This window comes from Clarias gariepinus, chromosome 13 (assembly GCF_024256425.1).
Source record: "Clarias gariepinus isolate MV-2021 ecotype Netherlands chromosome 13, CGAR_prim_01v2, whole genome shotgun sequence".
Lineage (NCBI taxonomy): Eukaryota > Metazoa > Chordata > Actinopteri > Siluriformes > Clariidae > Clarias > Clarias gariepinus.
In genome coordinates, this window is record NC_071112.1 from 10,892,557 (window position 1) to 10,918,992 (window position 26,436).

Genomic DNA, 26,436 nt, shown 5'->3' on the forward strand with positions numbered 1-26,436 from the left:
CAGTTGTCACTGAATAGATATTAATTAACTTCCTTCTGCCTAATTCTGACAAGACAAAAGTACTGGTACTAGGACCACATGCAGCTAGACGTTAGTTTCTGATGAAACTTTGTATAGTCTTGAAAATCAGTTTCATCATGTGCAGCCGTAAAAGACCTTGGTGTGAGTATTGATTTCAGTCTTTCATTTGAAACTCATGTAGATAATATTACCAAGATAAATTTCTTTTATCTCAGAAATATTGGCAATATAAAAAATATAATGTTATTACATGGTGCAGAGAAACTAGTTCATGCTTTTGTCACCTCTAGGTTGAATTATTGTAACTTACTATTATTGCCTTACTGTCTGGATGTTCCACTAGGTGCATAAACACCTAATAAATCTCTCTCAGGCTATCTTTCTCTTTTTGTGCGTTTGTATGAGTGTGTGTGTGTGTATCCTAATTAAAGTAAGATTGTTCATACTTTTCCCACAAGGGCCAAGTCAAGCCACAAGTGGACAGAGAGAGAGATAGAGAGGTGAGAAATGTAAGAAGACAAAAGGTAAGCAGTGCACAAACCAATAGTAAAGATAAGTAGTATAATAATCTCTGTGTGTAGGTGTTTGTGTGTGAGACAGAGAGGCAGAGAGAAAGCATTTATTTATTATAAAGGTAGCTATAACCTCCTCAACCTATTGATGCTCAACTTCCTACAAAAAAACAGAAAATGACAAGCCCCAGGCAAGCCCTGATCTTTTCAATAGCTCTGTCAGGGCAGGGTTTGACTGTGTGCTTGTGCGCGAGTCATAATTGTGTGTGTTTGTGTTATGATTTTGTGTGTGTATGACTCACCCGTTTGCGGAGGTTGTAGGTCAGCAGCAGGTTGCGTGAGAAGTGGTTGGAGAAAGCTGTATAAAATTCCAAGACTTTCTGCAGTGCATCACGTTTAATGACGTGTAAGTCACAGTAGGTTAGCGCTCGCACATTAGCACACGACTGTGCTAAAGTCACCTCCCTCCAGAAGACATCTCCGAACACGTCACCTTTTCCTACACACACAGACACACGTTATAACCCTGTATCCGTCTGTCTCGATGTTGCTGTGCATATTAATCAAACTTTCATTTTTTGTCTCTCTATCTTTCCGTCTCTGTCTTTCTTTTCTCACTTCTCTTCCACACTTTGTATGTCTCTTGCTCGTCCTCTGTTTCTTTCTCTGTCTGTGTGTTAGGAGACATTCCCAAATTTGATCCTAATCCTCTATGATGATTATTAGAAAATTTATCAGAGTTCAGTGTGGCTTCGAAAATGTTGATGAGGAGAGCTTTGAGATGTCTTTACTAAAGCGTTTGTCCAATTTTCTTATACAGTGGGTGGTGCAAATATGCTACTACGGCTATATCCAACCCGGCGAGCTAAACTATTCAACAGACAGTTTGTGATGCTTTGACTTGAGTGGTTGTACCACGTCAGGAGTCTGGGACATTCTTTATTTTGTAGGATATTTGGCTTTGCTGTGTGTTTGTGTGTGTGTGTGTGTGTGTGTGTGGCATTTACAATCGACATGAGAGTTTTCTGTTTATGTGTGTGTGTATCGCATTAAATAAAGTGTCTGGTCATGTGGGACAGGCGACGCTTCATCTCACTTTTCACTCAGCTGATTACGGTGCAAATGAAATATTCAGCCAGATTTTACTTTGCAGGAACCAAACAGCACACACACACACACACAATTAATGAGTGCAGGCTGCAGATGAGATGTCAGGCAGAGAGAAGGAGACGTTCTGATGGGAGAAATATTCCCTCTGCCCCTCTGACTGAATAAACATAACACGGCTCACTTCTCCCACACAACGCTGTTAGACAGGTCATGAGTGTTCTCTCCACACCCGCTTCACTGCTGGACCTGTCTCTCATACCTGTCTCTCTTAGACCTGTCTCTCTCTCTCTTAGACAGAGTTGTCTCTCCTTAAGAGACAATTCACTGAAACCAGAACTCTCTTTATGTAAACACTTTTGGTCTTGTTGATAAAAAAAAAAAAACTAATAAATAAACAAAGCACCTTTTCTTTAAGAAGCTACACACACACACACACACACACACACACACATTCAAGCTAATCAATTTAGTGCAGTAATCTAGCTTGATCAGATAAGAGCAAGTCCACAAACTCTTTTAATTAAGATCCAATCTGTCCAAGTGTCCAATTTGCACTTGCAAAAGATAATGGCCGTGTGTGTGTGTGTATGTTTTTTTGTGCCTCTGGAATAAATGTTAACTCAAAATTATATATATATTTTTTATTTCATCTCTTTCTCTCTTTCTCTCTCTCTCTTTCTAATTTAAGTTTAACAAGATTTATTGGCATGATCATATATAGTAATCAGCCATAACATTATGACGACTGACAGGTGAATTAAATAACTGGTTGGCCTTTCTGTTTCATCATGTGCAGCAGTAAAAGACCTTGGTGTGATTGTAAATTCCAGTGTTTTATTTGAAGTAGATAATATTACTAGGATAGAATTTTTCTAATCTCAGAAATATTGCCAAGACAAAAAAATAGTGTCACTACATGATGCAGAAAAATTTGTTCATGATTTTGTCACCTCTACAGTCATGGCTAAAAGGTTTTGAGAACGACACAAATATTAGTTTTCACAAAGTTTGCTGCTAAACTGCTTTTAGATCTTTGTTTCAGTTGTTTCTGTGATGTACTGAAATATAATTACAAGCACTTCATATGTTTTAAAGGCTTTTATCAACAATTACATGACATTTATGCAGAGAGTCAGTATTTGCAGTGTTGGCCCTTCTTTTTCAGGACCTCTGCAATTCGACTGGGCATGCTCTCAATCAACTTCTGGGCCAAATCCTGACTGATAGCAACCCATTCTTTCATAATCACTTCTTGGAGTTTGTCAGAATTAGAGGGTTTTTGTTTGTCCACCCGTTTCTTGAGAATTGACCACAAGTTCTCAATGGGATTAGAATCTGGGGAATTTCCAGGCCATGGACCCAAAATTTTAACGTTTTGGTCCCCGAGCCACTTAGTTATCACTTTTTCTTTATGGCACGGTGCTCCGTTGTGCTGGAAAATGCATTGTTCTTCACCAAACTGCTGTTGGATTGTTGGAAGAAGTTGCTGTTGGAGGGTGTTTTGGTACCATTCTTTATTCAAGGCTGTGTTTTTGGGCAAAATTGTGATTAAGCCCACTCCCTTGGATGAGCCACGCTTTCTTTTACGTCATGTGGAAGGCCAGGTGTTCCGTAACTTACCTGGGGAAGAGAGCCAGAGCACCAGAATGCACTGGGACACAGACGAAGGCAGTCTGATGGTCTGGGCAATGTTCTGTTGGGAAATCTTGGGTCCTGCTGTTCAAGTGGATGTTATTTTGCCATGTAAAACACCCCCCTGTGGCTTCTTTCAGCAGGATAACGTGCCCTGACACACTGCACATATTGTTAAGAAACAGTTTGAGGACCATGATCAAGAGTTCGAGGTGTTGACCAGATTCTACAGATCTTAATCCGATCGACCATACATGGCCAGGCCGCGAAGGGGCAGAAAAAAATATTTAGTGGATCAGTCATAATGTTATGTCTTATCAGTGTATGTACAGTGTTGCCAAAACAACCCCCACACCTTTTTCTGTCTGTATCGCCTTATCTCTTTCTCTTTCAAGGTGCTGTACTGCATGACAAATATAGACATTTGTATTGTCAAAACTCAGTTTTGTCTCCCCCCACCTCTCTCACCCTTCCTCACTAACCCAGTATGGCGACCACCTCATCATCCTGGATGACCTCGAGTGACCCTGAGACGACGAAGCACAGCGTATCGACACTCTCTCCTGCGTGGTAGATCAGGTCCCCTGGAGCACAGTGGATGGTCTGGAACTCCATGGCAAGTGCGCGTAGACATCCATCGCTGGCCAATCGGAACGCAGGATGTTCCTTAAACACCTTCCTGTTCAGGTGCACACAGATATCAGCTCGCATGTCCTTAGGACAGATCTGGAGGACCTGAGGACCAAGACAGAATTCCATAAAAATTCTGTATGTACTTGAAGATTAACTCCACAGCAGCTATGTGTGTGTGTGTGTGTGTGTGTGTGTGTCACAACACACTCTTTGATAAAATAAAGTCTCCCAGATATTACTTTGTTTCTTGAGTTGGAAACATGCACCCACTTGCACACAGACACACACACACACGCACACACACACACACACACACACATATACACACACTTTACCTTGTCTGTGTCGATGCCCCTGGACATGGACCAGGTGGAGGCGATATAGTCCATCACTCTCTCACTCAGGCCTTTAGGAACCTGGTAGAGTTTGAGGAAATCTCGCACGCTGTTCAGCATCTCATGATACCGGTTAGTGTTAGCATACATCTGCTGAAAGATCGTGGTCACGTTACCAAAGATGGTGGCATAGAGGAGAGCTAAAGAGAAAGAGAGAGAGAGAGAGAGTTAGGAATGAAGATATGTTGTTTAAATCAATTCAACAAGGGACGATGGTCTCATAGCTTTATAGAAATAAAAATATGAATATAAATTTGAGACAATGTAAGGAAAAAAGTGCAAATTTGTGATTTATAAATGCACCATAGGAAGCCCATCCACGATTGGGTGATATCAGATACTGTAGTATGACCATAAATCAGCTCCTGATGTTAATATTCCATTACACCTGAGATGAGGGAAACCGTGAATGTACATATCCAGACACCCACAGGAAATCTGTTCTGCATTTATACAGAATAAAAATGATCCTTTTTCCTCTTTAAGAACATAAGGCTTTATTACTTATGCCACAAATATTTAATTTACCATGCTACTGTAGCTAGCTGTTTAGATTTCTTAGATCTATACACCTCAGTAACTGTAGCCGACTGACTTTGTGTTCAGGATTTATTTTAGTGCTCCCAGTGCCATCCTGAGTTTCATATTACATACCCATGTGGGTTTCCTCCAGGATTTTCCAGTTTCATCCCAAAACATGCTAAATTACCTCTTGTGTGTGTGAGTGTGTAGTGCCCTGTAAATATTGTTAGTGACAGAGAGCGTGCGCGTGAGAGAAACGTGTAATGAATGGTAGAGCGTGAATGACAGAGAGGGTAAATAAAGATGAACGAATGTAAAGAAAAATAATGCAATAATGCACAAATGTTTTTTTAAAGTGGGTTAGGCGTGTCACTAACAGATGGCGTTATAGTCATAACCAAATCAGCTTCTTTTACACACACGCACACGCACACACACACACACACACACACACACACACTTTAAAGTGCTTAAGTTACAGTTAATGTGTTTCTGCTGGTCTGGTTTTTGCCATAAAGCCCAAAGGACAGCTCTCATTCTGATTAGTATTTCAGATTTTTTTTCCTTTTTAGCAAAATCTGTTAAATTCAGTGTGAAATAAAATTGTATTATATAGCACTTTTAACATTGGACACTGTCATGAAGGGATTGAAACTTTTAAAGGTTTAAAATTATAATTTTAATTAAAAAAAAAATTAATTGTTAATTTATAAATGTATCAATAACGTGCAATACAGAAGCATCAGCAGTGACAAAAAATATAAATAAATACACATACTACACCTACGAGCGCTAGTACCTTATTGGAATTTGTTCACATTTTTTATGTTTAATTCAATGTGCTTTTAACTTTATTCGTGTTTTATATTCATTTTATGTATATACAAGATGAAAGATTAAAAAAAAAATTCATGCAGGTAAAAAAGTCTTGGAAAATGACCTGAAATTTAATTTTTTTTTTGGAGTGTTTCAGTGAATCTGTGTGTTTTCTATTTGGTGGTATTTACCCCCGACACCCCTCTATCCTCTTCTAAAGTACACATGCACTCCTGTGTTATCAGTCTTATAAATAAAAGAACAACTGTACAGCGGGAAATGTGTTTTAGTTACACACTGTTCCCTGATGGAGGCTGAGGTACAGAAATGTTCATGGCAATTTCAGTACTAAAACTATCAGAGCGACTGCAGTCACATGCTTTGTTTATGTTCACTATTTCAGCAGTCCATGTGATAATGCTGATCAGTTCTACCTCATGGGTTTTGTAACAGTCATTAGGAATGAGAATTATGCAAATATACAGTGAATGTATTTTTATCCAAGTTTCACATTTTATGCTTATTCCTCACTCACCGATAACCCAAGAATGCTATATACTATATATTATATATAGTGATAAATATTTCTTTATCCACTTTTTGCAAATTCACAAATGCTTAGGTAAGTAAGAACTGAAGTTTAGAGTCACAACAGATCAGAACCTATGGTTTCCAAGCCTTTAAATCAAAAGATTTTTAGCTTTTGCAAGTTTCTAAAACAAACAAAAAAAAAAATGGCACAACATATAAACTGTTTTTTTTTCTTGGAGAATTCTGTCATCTCCATTGATAGAATTGTAAAATTGTGCAATTATTTTACAGTGACATCATCAGTAATGTCGCTTATGGAGTGGTTGCAAGATTCTGTTGGCTCAATCACAATCTGACCACTTTACACACTTTAAGCATTTCAGTATTAAACTTTTCAGTATTAAGGATTAGCCAGGATGAAAAGAGGGAGAGAGAGAGAGAGAGAGAGAGAGAGAGAGAGAGATTTTGTGACACAGCATGCAGAGTGACAGCCCTAGGTTCTTTTGGGACATACTGTATTTTCCTCACAGGTGACAGCAAGTGTCTGTATATCAAACACACACACGAGCACACACACATACACACACACAGTCACAGGTTAGTCTCAGAGATAAAATAAAACCCTGAAAAACAGAAACACTGCAGCTAAAAAGAAGAGTGTCAATTTCTGTACAATACACTGTACACGTTACTGTACGCCTTACTGTACACTACACTGTACATTTTACTGTATATTACACACATTACTGTACACTTTACTGTATAGTACACTGTACACTAATATGGACACCTTATCGTACAGTACACTGTACCTTTTACTGCATACTACACTGTACACCTTACTGGATACTACACACGCAACTCTATTGTTCATGACAATGTACATTTACTGTACATCGTACTATACACTACACTGTACTGTTCCCTACACTTTTCTGTTTTCTACATTGTATACAGTACACAGTACACAGTTAGTACACACTTGTATACAGTACACAGTACAATAGATAGTATACTATACTGTGCTCTTACTGTAAACTACTCTGCACACTTTATTGTACACCTTACTTTACAATACACTGTACACTTAAGTGTATACTACACTGTATACCATACCGTACACTAAACCGTACACTTAACTGTACACTGTATACCTTATAATATACTACACTGTACACTACACTGTACACCTTACTATATACTACACTGTACACCTTGCTATATACTACCTTGTATACTACACTATACACCTTACTATATACTAGACTCTACACTACACTGTACATTACACTGTACACCTTACTATATCTTTCACTGTACACTACACTGTACACCTTACTATATACTACACTGTACACTACACTGTACACCGTACTATATACTTCACTGTACACCTTACTATATACTACACTGTACACTACACTGTACACCGTACTATATACTACATTGTACACCGTACTATAAACTACACTGTACACCGTACTATATACTATACTGTACACTACACTGTACACCTTACTATATACTACACTGTACACTACACTGTACACCGTACTATATACTTCACTGTACACCTTACTATATACTACACTGTACACTACACTGTACACCGTACTATATACTACATTGTACACCGTACTATATACTACATTGTACACCGTACTATAAACTACACTGTACACCATACTATATACTATACTGTACACTACACTGTACACCTTACTATATACTACACTGTACACTACACTGTACACCTTACTATATACTACACTGTACACTGCACTGTACACCTTACTATATACTACACTGTACACTACACTATACACCGTACTATATACTACACTGTACACTACACTGTACACCGTACTATAAACTACACTGTACACCGTACTATATACTATACTGTACACCTTACTATATACTACACTGTACACTACACTGTACACCTTACTATATACTACACTGTACACTACACTGTACACCTTACTATATACTACACTGTACACTACACTGTACACCTTACTATATACTACACTGTACACTACACTGTACACCGTACTATATACTTCACTGTACACCTTACTATATACTACACTGTACACTACACTGTACACCGTACTATATACTACATTGTACACCGTACTATATACTACATTGTACACCGTACTATAAACTACACTGTACACCATACTATATACTATACTGTACACTACACTGTACACCTTACTATATACTACACTGTACACTACACTGTACACCTTACTATATACTACACTGTACACTGCACTGTACACCTTACTATATACTACACTGTACACTACACTATACACCGTACTATATACTACACTGTACACTACACTGTACACCGTACTATATACTACATTGTACACCGTACTATAAACTACACTGTACACCGTACTATATACTATACTGTACACCTTACTATATACTACACTGTACACTACACTGTACACCTTACTATATACTACACTGTACACTACACTGTTCACTACACTATACACCTTACTATATACTACACTGTACACTACACTGTACACCTTACTATATACTACACTGTACACTACACTGTACACCGTACTATATACTACATTGTACACCGTACTATAAACTACACTGTACACCGTACTATATACTACACTGTACACTGCACTGTACACCTTACAATATACTACACTGTACACTACACTATACACCGTACTATATACTACATTGTACACCATACTATAAACTACACTGTACACTTTACTATATACTACACTGTACACTGCACTGTACACCTTACTATATACTACACTGTACACTACACTGTACACCGTACTATATACTACATTGTACACCGTACTATAAACTACACTGTACACCGTACTATATACTATACTGTACACTACACTGTACACCTTACTATATACTACACTGTACACTGCACTGTACACCTTACTATATACTACACTGTACACTACACTATACACCGTACTATATACTACACTGTACACTACACTGTACACCGTACTATATACTACATTGTACACCGTACTATAAACTTCACTGTACACCGTACTATATACTATACTGTACACTACACTGTACACCTTACTATATACTACACTGTACACCTTACTATATACTACACTATACACCTTACTATATACTACACTGTACACTACACTGTACACCTTACTATATACTACACTGTACACTACACTGTACACCTTACTATATACTACACTGTACACTACACTGTACACCTTACTATATACTACACTATACACCTTACTATATACTACACTGTACACTACACTGTACACCTTACTATACACTACACTGTACACTACACTGTACACCTTACTATACACTACACTGTACACTACACTGTACACCTTACTATATACTACACTGTACACTACACTGTACACCTTACTATATACTACACTGTACACTACACTATACACCTTACTATATACTACACTGTACACTTTACTGTACACCTTACTATATACTACACTGTACACTACACTGTACACCTTACTGTACACTACACTGTACACTACACTGTACACCTTACTATATACTACACTATACACCTTACTATATACTACACTGTACACTACACTGTACACCTTACTATATACTACACTGTACACTACACTGTACACCTTACTATATACTACACTGTACACTACACTGTACACCTTACTATATACTACACTGTACACTACACTGTACACCTTACTATATACTACACTGTACACTACACTGTACACCTTACTATACACTACACTGTACACTACACTGTACACCTTACTATACACTACACTGTACACTACACTGTACACCTTACTATATACTACACTGTACACTACACTGTACACCTTACTATATACTACACTGTACACTACACTGTACACTACACTGTACACCTTACTATATACTACACTGTACACTACACTGTACACCTTACTATATACTACACTGTACACTACACTGTACACCTTACTATATACTACACTGTACACTACACTGTACACCTTACTATATACTACACTGTACACCTTACTATATACTACACTGTACACTACACTGTACACCTTACTATACACTACACTGTACACTACACTGTACACCTTACTATACACTACACTGTACACTACACTGTACACCTTACTATATACTACACTGTACACTACACTGTACACTACACTATACACCTTACTATATACTACACTGTACACTTTACTGTACACCTTACTATATACTACACTGTACACTACACTGTACACTACACTGTACACCTTACTATATACTACACTGTACACTACACTGTACACCTTACTATATACTACACTGTACACTACACTGTACACCGTACTATATACTATACTGTACACTACATTGTACACCTTACTATACACTACACTGTACACCTTACTATATACTACACTGTAAACTGCACTGTACACCTTACTGTATACTACACTGTACACCTTACTGTATACTCCACTGTACACTACACTGTACACCTTACTGTATACTACACTGTACACCTTACTATATACTACACTGTACACTGCACTGTACACCTTACTATACACTACACTGTACACTACACTGTACACCTTACTATATACTACACTGTACACTACACTGTACACCTTACTATATACTACACTGTACACTGCACTGTACACCTTACTATATACTACACTGTACACTACACTGTACACCTTACTATATACTACACTGTAGCAAATAACACGTGCCATAATATTACAGCCACTGTTTCAAATTGAAAGATTTATTTCTTTATTTTCTCTGAAACCGATTATGTTAACAGAAACAAACCAACCAGAAAGATTATCTACACACAGGTACTGATCCTCGTCACAGAGACCGCCTTAGAGAAATAAACATTTATGGGTTAATCCAGCAATGAGGGTAACTGGTTGCCAAATGGAGTAAATTAACATGAATGCTATCTTGGTGCTAACATAACACTGATAATGCCATAGCCAAAGTGACTTAATACACTCAAGTGGGTAAAGTCATGAGGACAGTGTTGCGTGTTGCTAGGCAACTGATAAGTACAGACACTGATGGACTCCACCACTGCTAGTAATGAGTCTAACCATTTAGCAGCTGGCATTTAGGCATGTACTGTATAAGTGATTTATAAGAATAATGTGGAAACACAAACAACACAAACCATCAGGAGAATCAACTCTTGGAGTTTCACTCATTCAAACGTTTTCATGTTTATGTGTGAATAAATTACTGAGGGAATGGTGTGATGTTAAGGAAACACTTGCTGAACCGAGTCGAGAGACACTTCATCCTCAACATCTATTACATTAAACCCTAAATCCAATTAGTGAAAGTGCCTGTGTATGTGTGTGTGTATGGGTGTGAGACAAAAGCTCCTTTTACAGCAGAAGAGCTTCAAATATTTTAACTCATAGATTAATTTTTTTATACTCTTACGTTCTGCTTGTTAAACACTTATGACTGCTGTGTGTGTGTGTGTGTGTGTGTGCGTGCGTCATTTGTTACTAGATATGAGTAGACAGATTTAGCAGAAAATATCACATTATTTCAACTATTTAAATGTTCATCTGTTCATTTGGTTCAAATCATTTCCAAAAAGATTTCTGCATAGACTTTCATCCTGTTTTACCAACTATGCGTAAGTGTGTGTTGTTAATGCCGGGGACGCACTACATGACTTTGGATAGGATTTTGTATAGGATTGAGAATGGTGTTGAGTTTGTCCAAGCTGCGGCCAGTACTGTATGTGATGGGAACAGACTTTGAACACACTCCTCCCGAAATGATGCGCAGTGTATCAAACGTTTGATTTTTTCACAGCCGACTCTGGTGTGGCGTAATGTACCCTGCGGTCACTGACTCGCCTGGAGAATGCGTACGGTCACTAACCAGTTAACACTAAAGAGGCGGAATCATGGCAAGGGGAATTTTAATTTGTTTTTGCATATAAAACCAATATTCAAAAAAATGAGAAAACCACAGATTTTGAATACAAATATTAAAATGATGCAACAATAAAAAAAAAAAAATGAATAACAAGTTTCATCAGACAAAACTAGCGTGACCCGTAAAGTTCTTACTTGTCTCTTTGCGTCTTGTGTTTTATTGTAATTACAATACTGACAACTGACATTTTAAATGCCTAACAGTGCTCAGTAAAACAGCTGGACGGTCTTGTGTCCAGATTTGTTTGTTTATTTATTTTTTTTTATCTTGAATGTTTATCCTTCTTCTATAGAGAGCTGTCATGAGACTTCGTGTGCATATAGTCTATGATCCCTCACCTGACAGTTGTTAAGTGTAGGTTCAACTGGTTTTGAGTTGGCATAAAAATCCGCAGAAGTGAATGGGTTAGTGTTAGTGTACACTCCCAGTCTTGTCAGGATCTTTTAGCTTTCTGTGTAATGTGTGCCCAGCCTAACAGCGCACTGGCTTCCTCTTATGACATCATTTCCTGTCTGAAGTCTCTGATTAGGTTCCACAGGATGTTCAATTAAAATTATTGCAACTCAACCCATTAAAATGTCACCTGCAGAATAAATAGTTTTAAAAAGAACACCATAGCCAGCTCCAACCACCTCATAAAGAAAAGAACAGCAAGAATACGAGTTGATTGGTTTGTGGTTTTAATTGTACCTTTGTTTTTTATTGCTTATTGAACAGTACAAAGGTTGGGGTGGATCCTGTGTTGTGTGTATTGAATGTTCCACATTGTCTCCAGAGAACAATGCAGACAGTCACTAATCTGCAGTCTAGCAGTAAGAAAGTTTAAAGTGCAGTTCTCCAGGGAGCTACTGAGCTACACATCCTGGAACTTTATCAGAAACTAAGAATGAAATGTAAAATCAGTGTAAACAACAAATCAACAATAAACAAAAAAATAACTTATTTCATATGATCTACTCGAAACACCTACATCTTGGCTCAGTAAATATTTAGCACTGTTTGTGTTTCTTAGTGTGAACGCTAATGTTATCTTGCATGCCTTAATAATAAATCTCTCACAGTTATGATTGGTAAGATGATTTGATTAGGTTTGATTTCCTAAGAATACAAATGTCTGTGATGCACATGGTCAAATTTTTACACAATTTTGTTGAATATGAAAGTGTCCTGTGAGGTTTTACTCTCGTAGCATGGACACACTGGACATGGAAGTGCACTAATTTAATTCATTTGTTTTTATCATTCTTTTCTATCTAATGGTTGTAACTGGCAACATGGAGACCCAATATCCTTTTTGCACTGACATAATGCCTCAGAGACTTCAAAACCACCAAATGTTTTTAAATATTAAATTCACAGACATGTCAGAGTAAAACGTATTAAATTACTGTTAATTAAATTCAGGTTTCTTGGGCTGGGTTCTCACCAAGAAATAAAAAATAAACATCCATGAAAAAATGTGTAAACATCACGCTGTAGCATGTGTAGAGGATTATCACTAAGTGGGAAAACAAATCCTGACCAAACAGGGCTCTTGTTTCAGAAATCTCTCTAATGAAGTGTGAGGTGTAGTTTGGATGACTGTACTTAAGCAGATGTGCGTTTAAGAGTTTTCAGATTTTTTTATAACTTTAAAACCATGAACCTTAAAAAAAAAAAGGAAAGTTGTCATAACTAAAGGTTTTATACCATAGCTTTATGCAACAGCTTCACAACTGAATAGACCGTGAGTAATTAAATGTTGCCCATTATTTATAGCGATAGATTCTCACTTAAAAATCGAACGCAAAATTTAAACAATACAAACTAACTTCACATACAATGTTTATTCCACCTGAAATGCTTCTAAAGTCTTGAGCGTGTTATTCATTTGTAAACATGTGGTCAAGCATGTTATGCCACTCAGAAGCTTGTGCACTTGGCACAGAATTGTTTTATCCAATGTGTTCGGTCAAGCTGAAAACGACCAATGCTGTAACTGGCTGTTTGACTGCTGCACGTCTTTTATACGTGTAATAAATCATAAAAACAATTTGGGGTCACTGTGGAGCTACATGAACCGGCAAACAAAAAAATTAAGATTCATAAGTGAGTCAATTCTCTCTCCCATCTCTAGAATGTACACACTGAAGACACCGGGTAAAGTCTTTACCCTTTTATGTATTTAAGCATTAGTCCTTAAAGCTTAGGCTCAGTGGTAGGTTTCTCGCCTACCCTGTGGAGGGCTGGTTCAATTTCCACCCAATGCCCAAACCCCAGCCACTGGATGCAGTTCTGGTCCCAAGCCCAGATAAAATAGGAGGGTTGCATCAGAAAGGGCATCCGGCCTAAAAGCTGTGCCAAGATGTTTGTGGACTGTACGATCCGCTGTAGTGACACCGCGACGGGAGCAGCTGAACGACTAACAACACCACATAACATCATAAATCTCTACAATAAAAAAAAAGACTTTTTGCATCTTCTTCTGCAACACTTTATTATCACTATAGGCCATAAGTGAGTGATACGTGACTGATCTGCAGTGTTTCAACGTGCAGTGAGGTGTTTACTCCTCAAAGGGTTGATTACAGCAGCATCAGCTGCTTCCTTACAACACAACACCTCCTGCTTTTCACCCCTGCGTTGTGGCGAGCCTCTCGGTCTGTTAGGGATTTTTGGCTGAGGGTTGTCAGCTGTCCTGGGTTATGTGCTCGGTCTAATTAATCATCAGGGTACACAGTTTAGCACAAATAAATCATGGTAGTACTTGATTCTTTTTCACCTCACTTAATTCACATCTAATTCTTCTTTTTTGTAATTCCGCTCTAAACATTTCAGCTTTTAATCCTTTGCCGGTTGCGAAGTTTTGTGGGTGTCACATCAATCAATTCCGTTTTTATTCATTTAGTATGAATATTGTTTTAACAAAATCCAAGAATCAGAAAACCGACATGGGACCAAAATATCCAAACCCAAAAAATCTAAAAGTCAGTAAAGTCAGGCACGTCATGAGCATAAGTTCAGAGCGAGCAAGTTTAAAACTCAGGTGAGTGTCAATGTGACTGAGTAGTGCAATGTTGGAAATTGTAATCACTTGCTGTAGACTGTGATGTGTTGTGGGATATAGAGATCAAGGCTGTGTATTAAAATGGGCCAACAGAGAAAAACTGTATTTTTGACACATTTGTATATTATGCAATTACATCTGTCAGAAAAAAATACTGGTACAGTAGGTACAAATATTTACACGCACCTTGATGTGTGAGGCTAATTATGATCACGTTAACAAAAGTCTCTCGTCACATTTCGAAACCAGACGCACCTCCCTGCACAGCTAGGGAGTTAGCTTAATGCAAAGCTAGCTTAGTGCACAGTTAGCTTGTGGAGAACCACTCATAGGAAGCTTGCAACACCTATCCATAAACATTCTCTCTGAGCTGCAATGCACATATATTAACACATACTGTATGTATAAAAACGGCCATAGCAGTGGGGTTTGGCACAGGAGACGAAGAAGAAGAAGAAGTAGAAGAAGCATTGGTTTTTACTATCATGGAATATTATCTGGATATTTTCTTACCTAATCACCGCCCTCAGGCTGAAACACTGAGCTCACATCCAATTAGGCTTTTACTGTAGAGAAAATTACACACAAGCATATACACTGCCACTTACAGGAGGCAAGTTTAATTACAGAGAAAAAAAAATCTCCCTATTATACCACATTAAAGAAATTTTTATACACTTAGCCCAGTATGTATTATCCTATTACACATATGCGAATATTACAGTTGGGTATAATGCACATCATGCATATGATCAAGCCTAATGCAAACGATTTAATTGGCTATAATGCACGATTCCACTGTCTAATTCCTGTCTTGATCTCCACTAGTTCCCAGTGCACTGTAGTTCTACATCCCTGTCTCCAAGTTCTGGCTGTGAGTCTGACCGCGTGTAGAAGAAGAAGTCAGTGCAAATTCCCTGTCCATGTCATGCCCTGGTGGTTATTCGATCTGCTCACACATATGAATTGGTTTCATTTGAAACACACTTTGCTTCCAAGAAACTAGATGTCAGATTCTGCTGGAGCTTCTTTTTAACAAGAAATTGAAATGACCACCCGAGTGTGCTACAGCAAAGCCGGAACGATCTGTACGCTGACTTCATTGCAACCCGCTAACAATCTATACGCTGTCCAGTATAAAGAATATGATCAGATGAATTATGGTCTAATAGTCTAACAGGATTCGTGAAATCATCAAAACAAAATAAAAGAAATAACTGTGTGTCTGTGAATGTAACATGTATTGCCTTCCAATGTTTTTTTTATGTCTTCTGTTGTCTTCTTTTGTTGTTTCTGTCCTTTCGCAAATTAATATGGCTAATTAAGAAAATGTCCACACACAGGTAATGACAGGGTGTGAATTAGTTATAATTACTGTACAGGAGAGCTCATGCAAATCCTCCCACGGTGAGGCAGCAGGAGCCAGCTGAACATCATAACATTTAGGAAAAGCTTTTAAAGCTTTCTTCACATTCACTGCAGATAATTTGCATGTAATTTACATTTAATATAAGAACCTACTGTATAGCAAAGCCAACATCATTTCTTTAGTATAATCGCTAACACGACTTCTTGTGTCACGTTGACATCACATCTTAAGTGTTGAATAAAAAACCAGATGAAGATCAAGGGAGACAGAGAGAAACAAAGAATATGAGAAAGAAAGACGAACAGGAAGAAAAAGAAAAATCCCATTCGAAATTTTAACCACTGGTACCTGCATAATGGAATTTTTGTTATGGTAAGGGTAAGGGTACATGTACTGTCCTATAGTATGTACATTTGCACTAGTTAATCTTATTTTCTAACGTATTTCTCTTATTACAGTATATTTTACTTTGTACATCATATTTTACTAGTTAATTTTATTTTTAAAGTATTTCTTTTATTTCTTATTTTATTTTGTACAGTATATTTTACTAGTTAATTTTATTTTTTTAAGTATTTCCTTCATTCCTATTATTTCTTATGTATAAGCTTTTACTATTCTTTTCCTTTAAGGTCACTAGCAGTAGTATAAGCATTTCACTGCATATCGTACTGTGTAAAACTGTATGTGACAAATAAAATTTTAATTTAAATTTGGTACTATGAGACCCATAACAGGAAACTTTATTGTCAAAAAATATATATATATTTATTTTTAAATGTATTTAAAGGTTCTAATTTAATTGCCCACAATGGGAAAATGTATATAATATGGTATTGTACCTTTTACTGTAACCTCCAAAGGGTCTTTAAACAGACAATTCTTTAGTGAATTAGATGGTATGTATTGGGTACCACCATGGCTACCAAAGTTTAGCTTGTTGTATCTAATATTGTATGTTTGTAATTACTGTACCATATTAGTTAAGTTACTACATACTACTGGTATGGTATAGTGCAGGCAGTACCATTTTAGATACCTGCTGAAATTTGGTAGACACTGTGGTACCCAAAAAGTACAATCAAATTCACCAAAGCACCCTGAAATAACCTTCAAAGAGTACTTTAACAGGTAAAATGGCACAGCAGAGATAACTATATAATTACTGACATTGTTCTACATTGTAACATATTTTTGCCGAGACATGTCCCATTGTACAGTTACCTGGTACAACCATGTACTGTACTATAGGACATGTACCCTTGTATCAAAGTATGTACAGTATCATAGTAGAACTACTTTACAGTAGTACCATGTAGTAACTTACTGTACTTTATGGTACTGTCAAAAATACCAGGGTAGAGGGACCATTGGACTACCATGGGACCTGTACTATGGAAAAATTACTTATGGAGCTTTCTAGTTGTTAAATGGTGTTATAGTTGTACACCTCCTGGGTCGATGATACAGACACACCTCCCTGCCCAGCTGTGGAGTTAGCTTAATGCTAGCTTAGTGCACAGTTAGGATGTGGAGAACCACTCATGGGAAGCTTGCATCACCTAACCATAAACTCTCTTTCTGAGCTGAAATGGGTTTCCTCCAGGTACTCTGGATTTCATACACAATCCAAAGACTTGCAGATTAGGTTTCCAAACTGCCCATAGTGTGTAAATGAGTGTGTGTGGGTGTATGTCCTGCGATGGATTAGCACCCTTTCCAGGGGTTTCCCTATTTCGTATCCCAGTTCTCCAAGGATAGACTCCAGACCCCCTGCACCCTATACTGGATCACCACTATGGAAAATGAATGAATGAATGAATGAATGAATGAACGAACAAACATTACTATTAAGTTTATATGCTGCCTATCCTGTGTGAAGTGTCACTGGGTGCCTGAAGCCTATTTTGGGGAACCTAGGGCACAAGGGTGGTTGCGCCGTGGATTGGTTGCCAACCCATCACAAGGCATAAGCACACACACAGTCCATCACACACTACTGTCAATTTAGAACCACCAAGGGGAATTCCTTGTGGGGATTTGAGGGGAATTCAAATCCCTTACCCTGAAGGTGTGAGAAGACTGAGCCAAAATGCACACTTTAATAAATTAACCTTATAATAAGCTTAATTTTCTCATGTTATTTGTTTTGGCACTAATCTGACATTCATGCCATTCAAGGAGATAAAGAGAGAAAGACAGTGTAAAAGAGGTGACTGAAATAGAGAGACACAAGGAGAGACAGAGTGACAGACATGGACAAAGACAATGCAGTGTGTAGATGATGGGTTTTTACACTTGATCAGAGGTGGAATGACAGAATATTTAATAACTCATCATTTTCACTTCAGTTTGAAGTTCATTATCCCCGACTACAAAGCGCTGTGATGGCATGGCTCAGAGGATACGAGATCCTTCCAGCATCTCCTAGTGTGTTTAATATTCACACCGCTGGCTGTTACTAGCTTTTGTTGGTTTACTGACCTTGAATGTACAATTCTTGCTGGGTGTTATGTAATAGTTGTGTAAAGTTGTAAGAATATCTTTCAAGCTTCAGGGAAACTACTGACCTAATGTTTGCATATTGTGTCACAATCAGCACTGCGAAGCCTGAATAATTTATCACTTTCCAATATTTACCAGTGCTTTAGCAGAATTTAATAAAAATCCACCTGCTTCTGTATCATCACATTTTAGAAGCGAGAGTAAAAACCAGTGATAACTGTTATATTCTGCAGGCTCCACTTCTAATGTGCACCTCTTCAGCAAAATACTTAAATATTTTAAACCGAAATATTTGCATCATTCTATAATTTCGGGTATATATCACATAAATAAAAAAGTACCAAAACAACATTCTTTTCAATAGAACTTATCAGTAGCATTTGTTTATTCTCTTTGCAGGATCAGCATCCCAACAAGCCATGTACTTCCTCATTTTATCTCAGTCAGGTCTACAAATTTCGGAACAAGGATAAGAATTTTTTTTTGCATTTGGAATCAAAAATAGCAAATAAATTGGGAATGACCAATACAGTAGAACAGTTTGGTACATTCTTAAAAAGAAGGGATTAACTGGAAAGCTCAGCAACAGCAGAAGGCCTGGAAGACAAAAGATAACTGAAATGGAGGCCCCAGAATTCTGTTTATGGTGAAGAAAAACCCTTTCACAACATCTGGCCAGTTCAAGAACACTGTTAATGAGGTAGATGTGTCATTGTCAATGTCTACAGTCAAGAGGCAGCTTTATGAAATAAAATACAGATGCTCCACAACAAGGTGCAAACCACTGGTAACACTCCAAAACAGAAATGCCAGATTAGACTGCCAGAACATTTTGCCAAACTCTATGGACTGATTAAACCAAAATCAACTTGTACCAGAATGATTGGAAAAGAAAAACATGGAGAAGGAAATTCATCTCTCAAACATGGTGAAGGCAATGTTACGGCATAAGCGTGTATGGCTGTCAATAGAACCGAGAAAAGAAGCAGGATGAATTCTGATATGTACTCTCTCAGAAATGGTATATTCGTCACTGGCCAAGTGAGTTACCTGATCTCAACCCAATAAAGCATGCTTTTCACTTGAAGACAAGACTAAAGGCAGAAAGACCTATAAACAAGCAGCAGTGGAAGGCAGCTATAGTAAAGGCCTGCCAAAGCATCTTGAGCATCGGCGTTTGTTCATGCCATGGATTCCAGACTTCAGGCAGTCTTTGGTTTTCACCCAAATTTAAAAGGCAATCCTTATGTTTATAATAACGTTAGTTTGCTCCATTATTTATGCCCCGCACACAACTTTTTAAACTCTAAATATTGCACCACTACGAAGCCTAAAACAGTTTGCTGCAACAGTCCTGGATTAATGATGCTAATGTTAACAATCATGCATGTAAAGTTCTAGTTATCATCTGAACTTGTACAGAAATAAGTAAATCTATATGTCTCCCTATACAATCTGGCAGGGCACTGTCGCCTTGCACTTTCAGGGTCCGTGTTTGATTCCCGGCCAGTTTCGATCTCTGTCTCTGTGTGCATGGAGTTTGCATGTTCTCCCCATGCTTGGTGGATTTCCTCTGGGTACTCCAGTTTCCTCCTACAGTCCAAAGACCTGCAGGCTAATTGGCGTTCCCAAGTTGCCCGTAGTGTGTGAATGAGTGTGTATGTGTGCGCCCTGCGATGGATTGGCACCCTGTCCAGGGTATACCCCGCCTGCAACCCTGAATACAGGATAAAGTGGTATAGACAATAAGTGAATGAGAGTGACAGATGCAATTATTCAAAGGGACGTCTGCTAATATCATTTTAGCCACTGAGCTACCACTGCCCCACAATTTAGCACAAGTCAAGAGAACCTCGGGTCCTGGGTTTGCCATCTAAAGTTTGATAATTAAAATTGGGAAATCATCCTGATATCCACCACAAGATTCAGCATGACATCATATCAAACTCACGATTATCGTACAGTAGGTGCACTGGGTAGTGGTGGTTCAAATGTTTAAGGCTCTGGGGTCATGGCTGACCCTAGCTTTCTGAAGGAATTTTACCGTGCTGTAACAGTATATGTGACAATGACCATATTATAAGCATGAGTAAAAAGCATGAGCATGTCAAAGAGCAGAAAACATAGTTAATAAGTAGATGAAAATGCGACTCTCTTTATTACTCACATCCAATCATCATCATAGCCACAGCAAAGATCTTCTCTCCATCAGTGGTGGGGGCAATGTTGCCGAAGCCAATGCTGGTCAGACTGGTCATGGTGAAGTACAGTGAGGTGATGTAGACTGAGTCCTTGCTGGGGCCACCCTCCCACCTACCTGTGCCCGTGGCATTAAAGCGGTACGGTGTGCCTGCCGTCTCTCCCAGCATGTACAGCCAACTGTCTTTACGTGCCACATTTGTCTCCTCATCAATGATTTCGTAGTCTCCGATACTGTACCAGATACACGCCAGCCAGTGGGCAGCGAGCCCGAACACACACACCAAGAGCACGAGCACGGCAGCACCATACTCAATATAGTGATCCAGTTTACGTGCCACTCGGCCCAGACGTAGCAGACGCACCACCTTCAGAGAGCTGAACAAACTGCTGATGCCCTAAAAGGCAGACAGAGAGACAAAAAGAAGAGACATAAAAACTGAGAGGCAAAGTGACGTGCAGAGACACTAAGACAAACACAAAGCTGAAAGTAAGCAAGAAAAACATTGAGGAGAAGAGACAGAGATTTGAGAAAGAAAGAGAGAAGACAGAGGACAGGAAGAATAAATTATGGGCTTATTTATTATAGATAAAAAAATTCAGAATTGCTGAAGGGTGTATTTTCTTTTCCCATGATTGTATCTATCTGTATCTATCTATGCCTTCCATGCAGATCTAAGGGTTCTTTGTTGTATTATGTGTGCATGTGTGTTCCTTGAAATAAACCTGCATTGTTTGTTGTTGTGTACATATTTCAGATTTAAAAATACACACTGAAGTTTGCCAAGCCGGCTGCTGACAACACATTTAAATAGCTCCTGAATAACAGAGTGTGTGCGTGAGTGTGTGCATATGTGGTTGTGCGTGTGTACAAGGCTTTCTGATACTGAACAGGCAGTAGCTAGTAAGATGTAATGTTGTGCAATGTGTTCATAACCCAGCATTTTTTTTTATTTATCAGTACAAGCTGCTTGTTGCCAAATGTGTGTAGCCAAACTGCATGTAAAATGTGTAAAAATAACAAGTATGGATGCGTACTGAGTCCCAGACAAGATGGTTCTGGACTAAAAATGTCTCTTACTTTCTGAAACTGTTTTAAGAACACTTCAGGCTGAAAGCTGAAAGATTAATTTGCTTTAACAGCCAACAAAATAACTAGGATGATTAAAAAATTAATACACACATAATTCTTTGTTATGGATAATGGAATATGGAATTTTAGAACATACGAAAGGACGGATAACTTGGTGCTAATCGTCCCCACTGTGTTTTAAAGCCTTTTAGGGAAATGAAAGGGCTATTGGTAGCTTGTTAGAATTCGAACTAATATCTGTGCAGTTAAGACCTTGGGTCCAAAGCAAGCCCAGTAGATGTGTCCAGAAGTGCAAAAACAACAGAGCACTATTAAGACACAGTTAAATATTGTACTGCAGCCACTAGAGGGCCTCACAGACATTGTTGCTTTACTTTTAACTTCACCTTGCGATGTCGACCCGAACATATAGCCATCGCCTCTATTATTAAATAATCCATGCTGTTATGTGAATAATTAGAGTGAAGAGAGTATAAATCTCCATTTTTATTTGATCTGCATTTGATTCTTGTGTAATGCAGATTTAAAGAACATAAATAAGGAGTGTACAAGCGTGTACGGAGTCTGTTTAAAGCCCACAATCAGTGTATGTCTCTACTCAACTTCATTTGTGATTTTGGATTTGGAAAAATTATTATTTTTGTATTTTTAATTGGGCAAACGCTTTAAGCTTAATAATGTATAATCTGGTTTTAGGTGAACCAATATCATTTGTAGTGTAATCACACCAGCTTTACATACAGAAGGTTCTGGGTTTGAGCCCCAGCAGCACCACAAGACTGGCTGCCGATTTCCTGCACTGATCACATTTAGATTCTTTTTGTTAATTTTTTTTTGTTTTGCAAAGCATTTTACTGCACATGGTCCGGTGTATGGTTGAATCATTTACAGTGTTTTATTAATTTCCTATAAATAGATACAGTAGTTGATCGTACTTGATGAGAGGAAGAAGAGCAGTTGGTTCATTCTGCTTTCACTAGGAATCATGCCATAGACTTGCCATTGCCATTGAAAAAGAAAAGTCTACATAGCCTTTGTGTTCTGTTGCATTGACCTTACTGCCTTGTTGTTCATGGTCCCAAAGACCCCAATGTGCATTTTTAACAAATAATAATAAAATAAAATCAATAATAATAAAAATGCATTGAATTCAAAATGATTTTTTTTCTCCCAAATATACAAGTATATACCAAAAATTTCAATAATGTAGTCTGTGTTTATATGTATGTGTGCAGAAAAATTCAGCTTTACCCTGAACACCAGACAGAATCTAAATTTACTAAAAATCTTTTACATTAATTTATATTTTATCTCTGGGTTCTCTGAGACCCTAAAAGAAGTTACTATATGTATAAATTATTGTACAGAGCATCGGTTGAGCAGATTCCACATAATTAGAAAAAGTCATGAATTATCAAGCGGATAAAACAATGTTCATTATGTTTTTACTGTAGCTGGTAAGGAAGCTCTAGGGTCGCAGCGCCCCAAACAGAACATAAGGGTTAAATGACATTTATAGTCAAAGACCAATATTTGTTTCCCCAAAACACAAACACGGGCAAATGAGAATAAAAACAGGGATGTACAAAGAGAAGCATGAAAAAGTCATTATAAGTAAAACTGAAACCTGTACATGAAGGTGTTGTGTTTAAAAATGCAAAAAAAAGTTTTAACTAGTTATAAATAATTAACAATACTGCCATAGACAGCTACTGTGCATAGTGTGCGGTAGAGTGTATAATCTTAATCCATAATACTCCTTCGGAGGGCATTTTAACTCCTTCACATTTCAGTTCCTTACATTCTCTTATTAACTTTAGAGGAAGATGTTAGTATGATTTATTGCAACTAACCTGTTGAAGCATCAATTAATCTTAATGTCAGTGCTTAATGAAATGGAAGGTCCAGTGGATTACATTCAGTAATCAATCTCAAAGTAAGAAAGTCATGCCCTTTGTACTTGTCAGTTTTAAGACTGATGAGGATTTGATTATTTCACAGGTGGCACAATGTCAATATTTATTTAACATTATCCTTGTGCTAGTATTGTTGCTTTGCTTTATCTGGCTTTTTGATCAGGGTAAGCTGTAAGTAATCTGTCCTCTGCTAATGTAGTTGGAACAGGACAAAACCAACATTTCTTTTGCTAAATACTATATACATTCAGATTTTTTGAAACCATGTCAAATATAAATTAAGCACTGACCTCATCAACGTTCTCAAAGGCATTGATGACATCATAGGGGAGGCAGGAGAGCAGGTCAATGACGAACCACGTCTTCAAGTAGTTCATGCGTATCAGCTTGGGGTCAGAGATGACCTCACCAGCTGGTCCTACGAATGTTGTGTGGAAGTTGAGGACAATGTCCACCAGGAAGATAACGTCCACTACGCTGTCCACCACTAGCCACGCCACGTTGTTCTGCTTGGTCTTGAACGAGACATTGTAGGGGACCATGATGGCTGTGTAGAAGGTGAGTATAAGGATCACCCAGTCCCATGTGGTCTTGAAGGCGCAGTAGTGTAGGATGATGTGTGGTGGGGTCTTTGGCGTCTCCTGTTTATATTGAGGCAGGATTTCTGAGCCGAGCTGCAACACCTAGACACGTGGTGAAGGAACAAATTTAATAGGCTCCACACAGATTGTCAGGTGTATAGTTACTGACATTTACAATTACAGGTTTTAGCAGGTGCCCTTATCCAGAGCGTTTATAAGAATAACACAGAAAACTATTATTACATTTAGGAAACTACAACACCTCGCTATAATATATATGATGCATTACACTCATACGGACTCATATCCCATACAACACTCATTTGTAGAAATAGTTGTGGCATTAATCTTCCTTGATATTATTTTCTCAAGCAACACCAAAAAGGATGGAACAGATTATCAGTAGCGTAGGGGATGTTTTTGGTGTTGTGTTAATCATCCAAAGGATTAGTCCAAGGTCACACCTGTGGAAGTGGAAGCAAACCTTCCTGGCCACAACAGTAAGAAGATTCAATTGCTTGTATTTTGCCAATTAAGAAGTTGGAGATCCACCGGCATAAGACAGCCCAAGTTCTCCAGCTTGGTGGTATGTATGGAGGGATGTATGAATGGTATGTATGGAGGTATTTAAGGTGTTAAATGCTAAATGTAGTCAACGGAGGGCATTTTAACTTAATTTCTTCTCCTGGTGTCCAGATGGCTCAAAGCTGTGTGTAGGAGGTGTGTGATGCCATAATCTATATTGTGATATGGATGGTGTAAAAACCATAGTGGGTCCAGTGTGTCCAGCAGTAAACAAATAATGAGATTTTTGACCAGCATTTCAAAGCTGTTCATTATTTTTATGTACAGTAGTCATGAGGAAGGTGGAGGCATGAGGAGGCACGGACCTGTTTCCCAAACAAGGGGTTGTGCCTTGAAGCCGGCTTTAAAGGGAGTGTAGCAATAATAAAAATCGGAGTGTACTGTACTTTAAACAGAGTAACAGGTGAATTATAGTCAGAAACTGTACAAAGTGACATGCCATACAACTGGACCAGATAACCTTATGTAGGATTTGTACCTCAGTCAGACGCGAGTGTTTATGAACATTTTCTCCTTTGTGGACTGTGGGCTGGAGCTGCTGGAGGACGCCTCGACTGCTGGTCAGAGCTCTGGTTAGGCGTGCAAATTTACCCCAACCTACATACAGAGACAAAAAGTACGTAGGATTCAAACCCATCAGAAATGTCTCACTATCATCAATCTACAAAGGACATGCCACATCACTCATAATACAGCACTGTACCAGGGGTAAAATAAGTTTTTAATTCTTACTGGTACTATATAGCCAAAAATGTGTGGAGAGTAAACAATGGAGGGTGTGGACAGTCCTGAGTTTCTCTACATGTACCTACTCACATCATACTGTTTTAGAATAGGCTCAGCTAATTTATTGTTCCAGGGTTAAATCCCAAAATAGCATTAAATGAAAAGCTAGTGCACAGTGTAGTGTGTGAAATCCCTTGTTCCACACTCCAAGTAGTGCCACTGATTAGGGGTTAGAGAC

At 38.1% G+C, this 26,436-nt stretch overlaps 1 protein-coding gene across 1 annotated transcript in view; it reads right to left on the reverse strand.

Moving 5' to 3' along the window:
* The window catches only part of kcnh1a (potassium voltage-gated channel, subfamily H (eag-related), member 1a), a 54,717-nt gene that overhangs the window by 21,977 nt on the left and 6,304 nt on the right, over positions 1–26,436 (reverse strand). Inside the window, exons 6-11 of the mRNA XM_053509792.1 lie at positions 25,951–26,069; positions 24,597–24,989; positions 21,266–21,695; positions 4,244–4,443; positions 3,758–4,010; positions 836–1,032 (exon numbers count right to left, since the gene is read on the reverse strand). Coding sequence (XP_053365767.1) covers positions 836–1,032; positions 3,758–4,010; positions 4,244–4,443; positions 21,266–21,695; positions 24,597–24,989; positions 25,951–26,069 — 1,592 coding nt within the window. The remainder of the gene's footprint in view (positions 1–835; positions 1,033–3,757; positions 4,011–4,243; positions 4,444–21,265; positions 21,696–24,596; positions 24,990–25,950; positions 26,070–26,436) is intronic.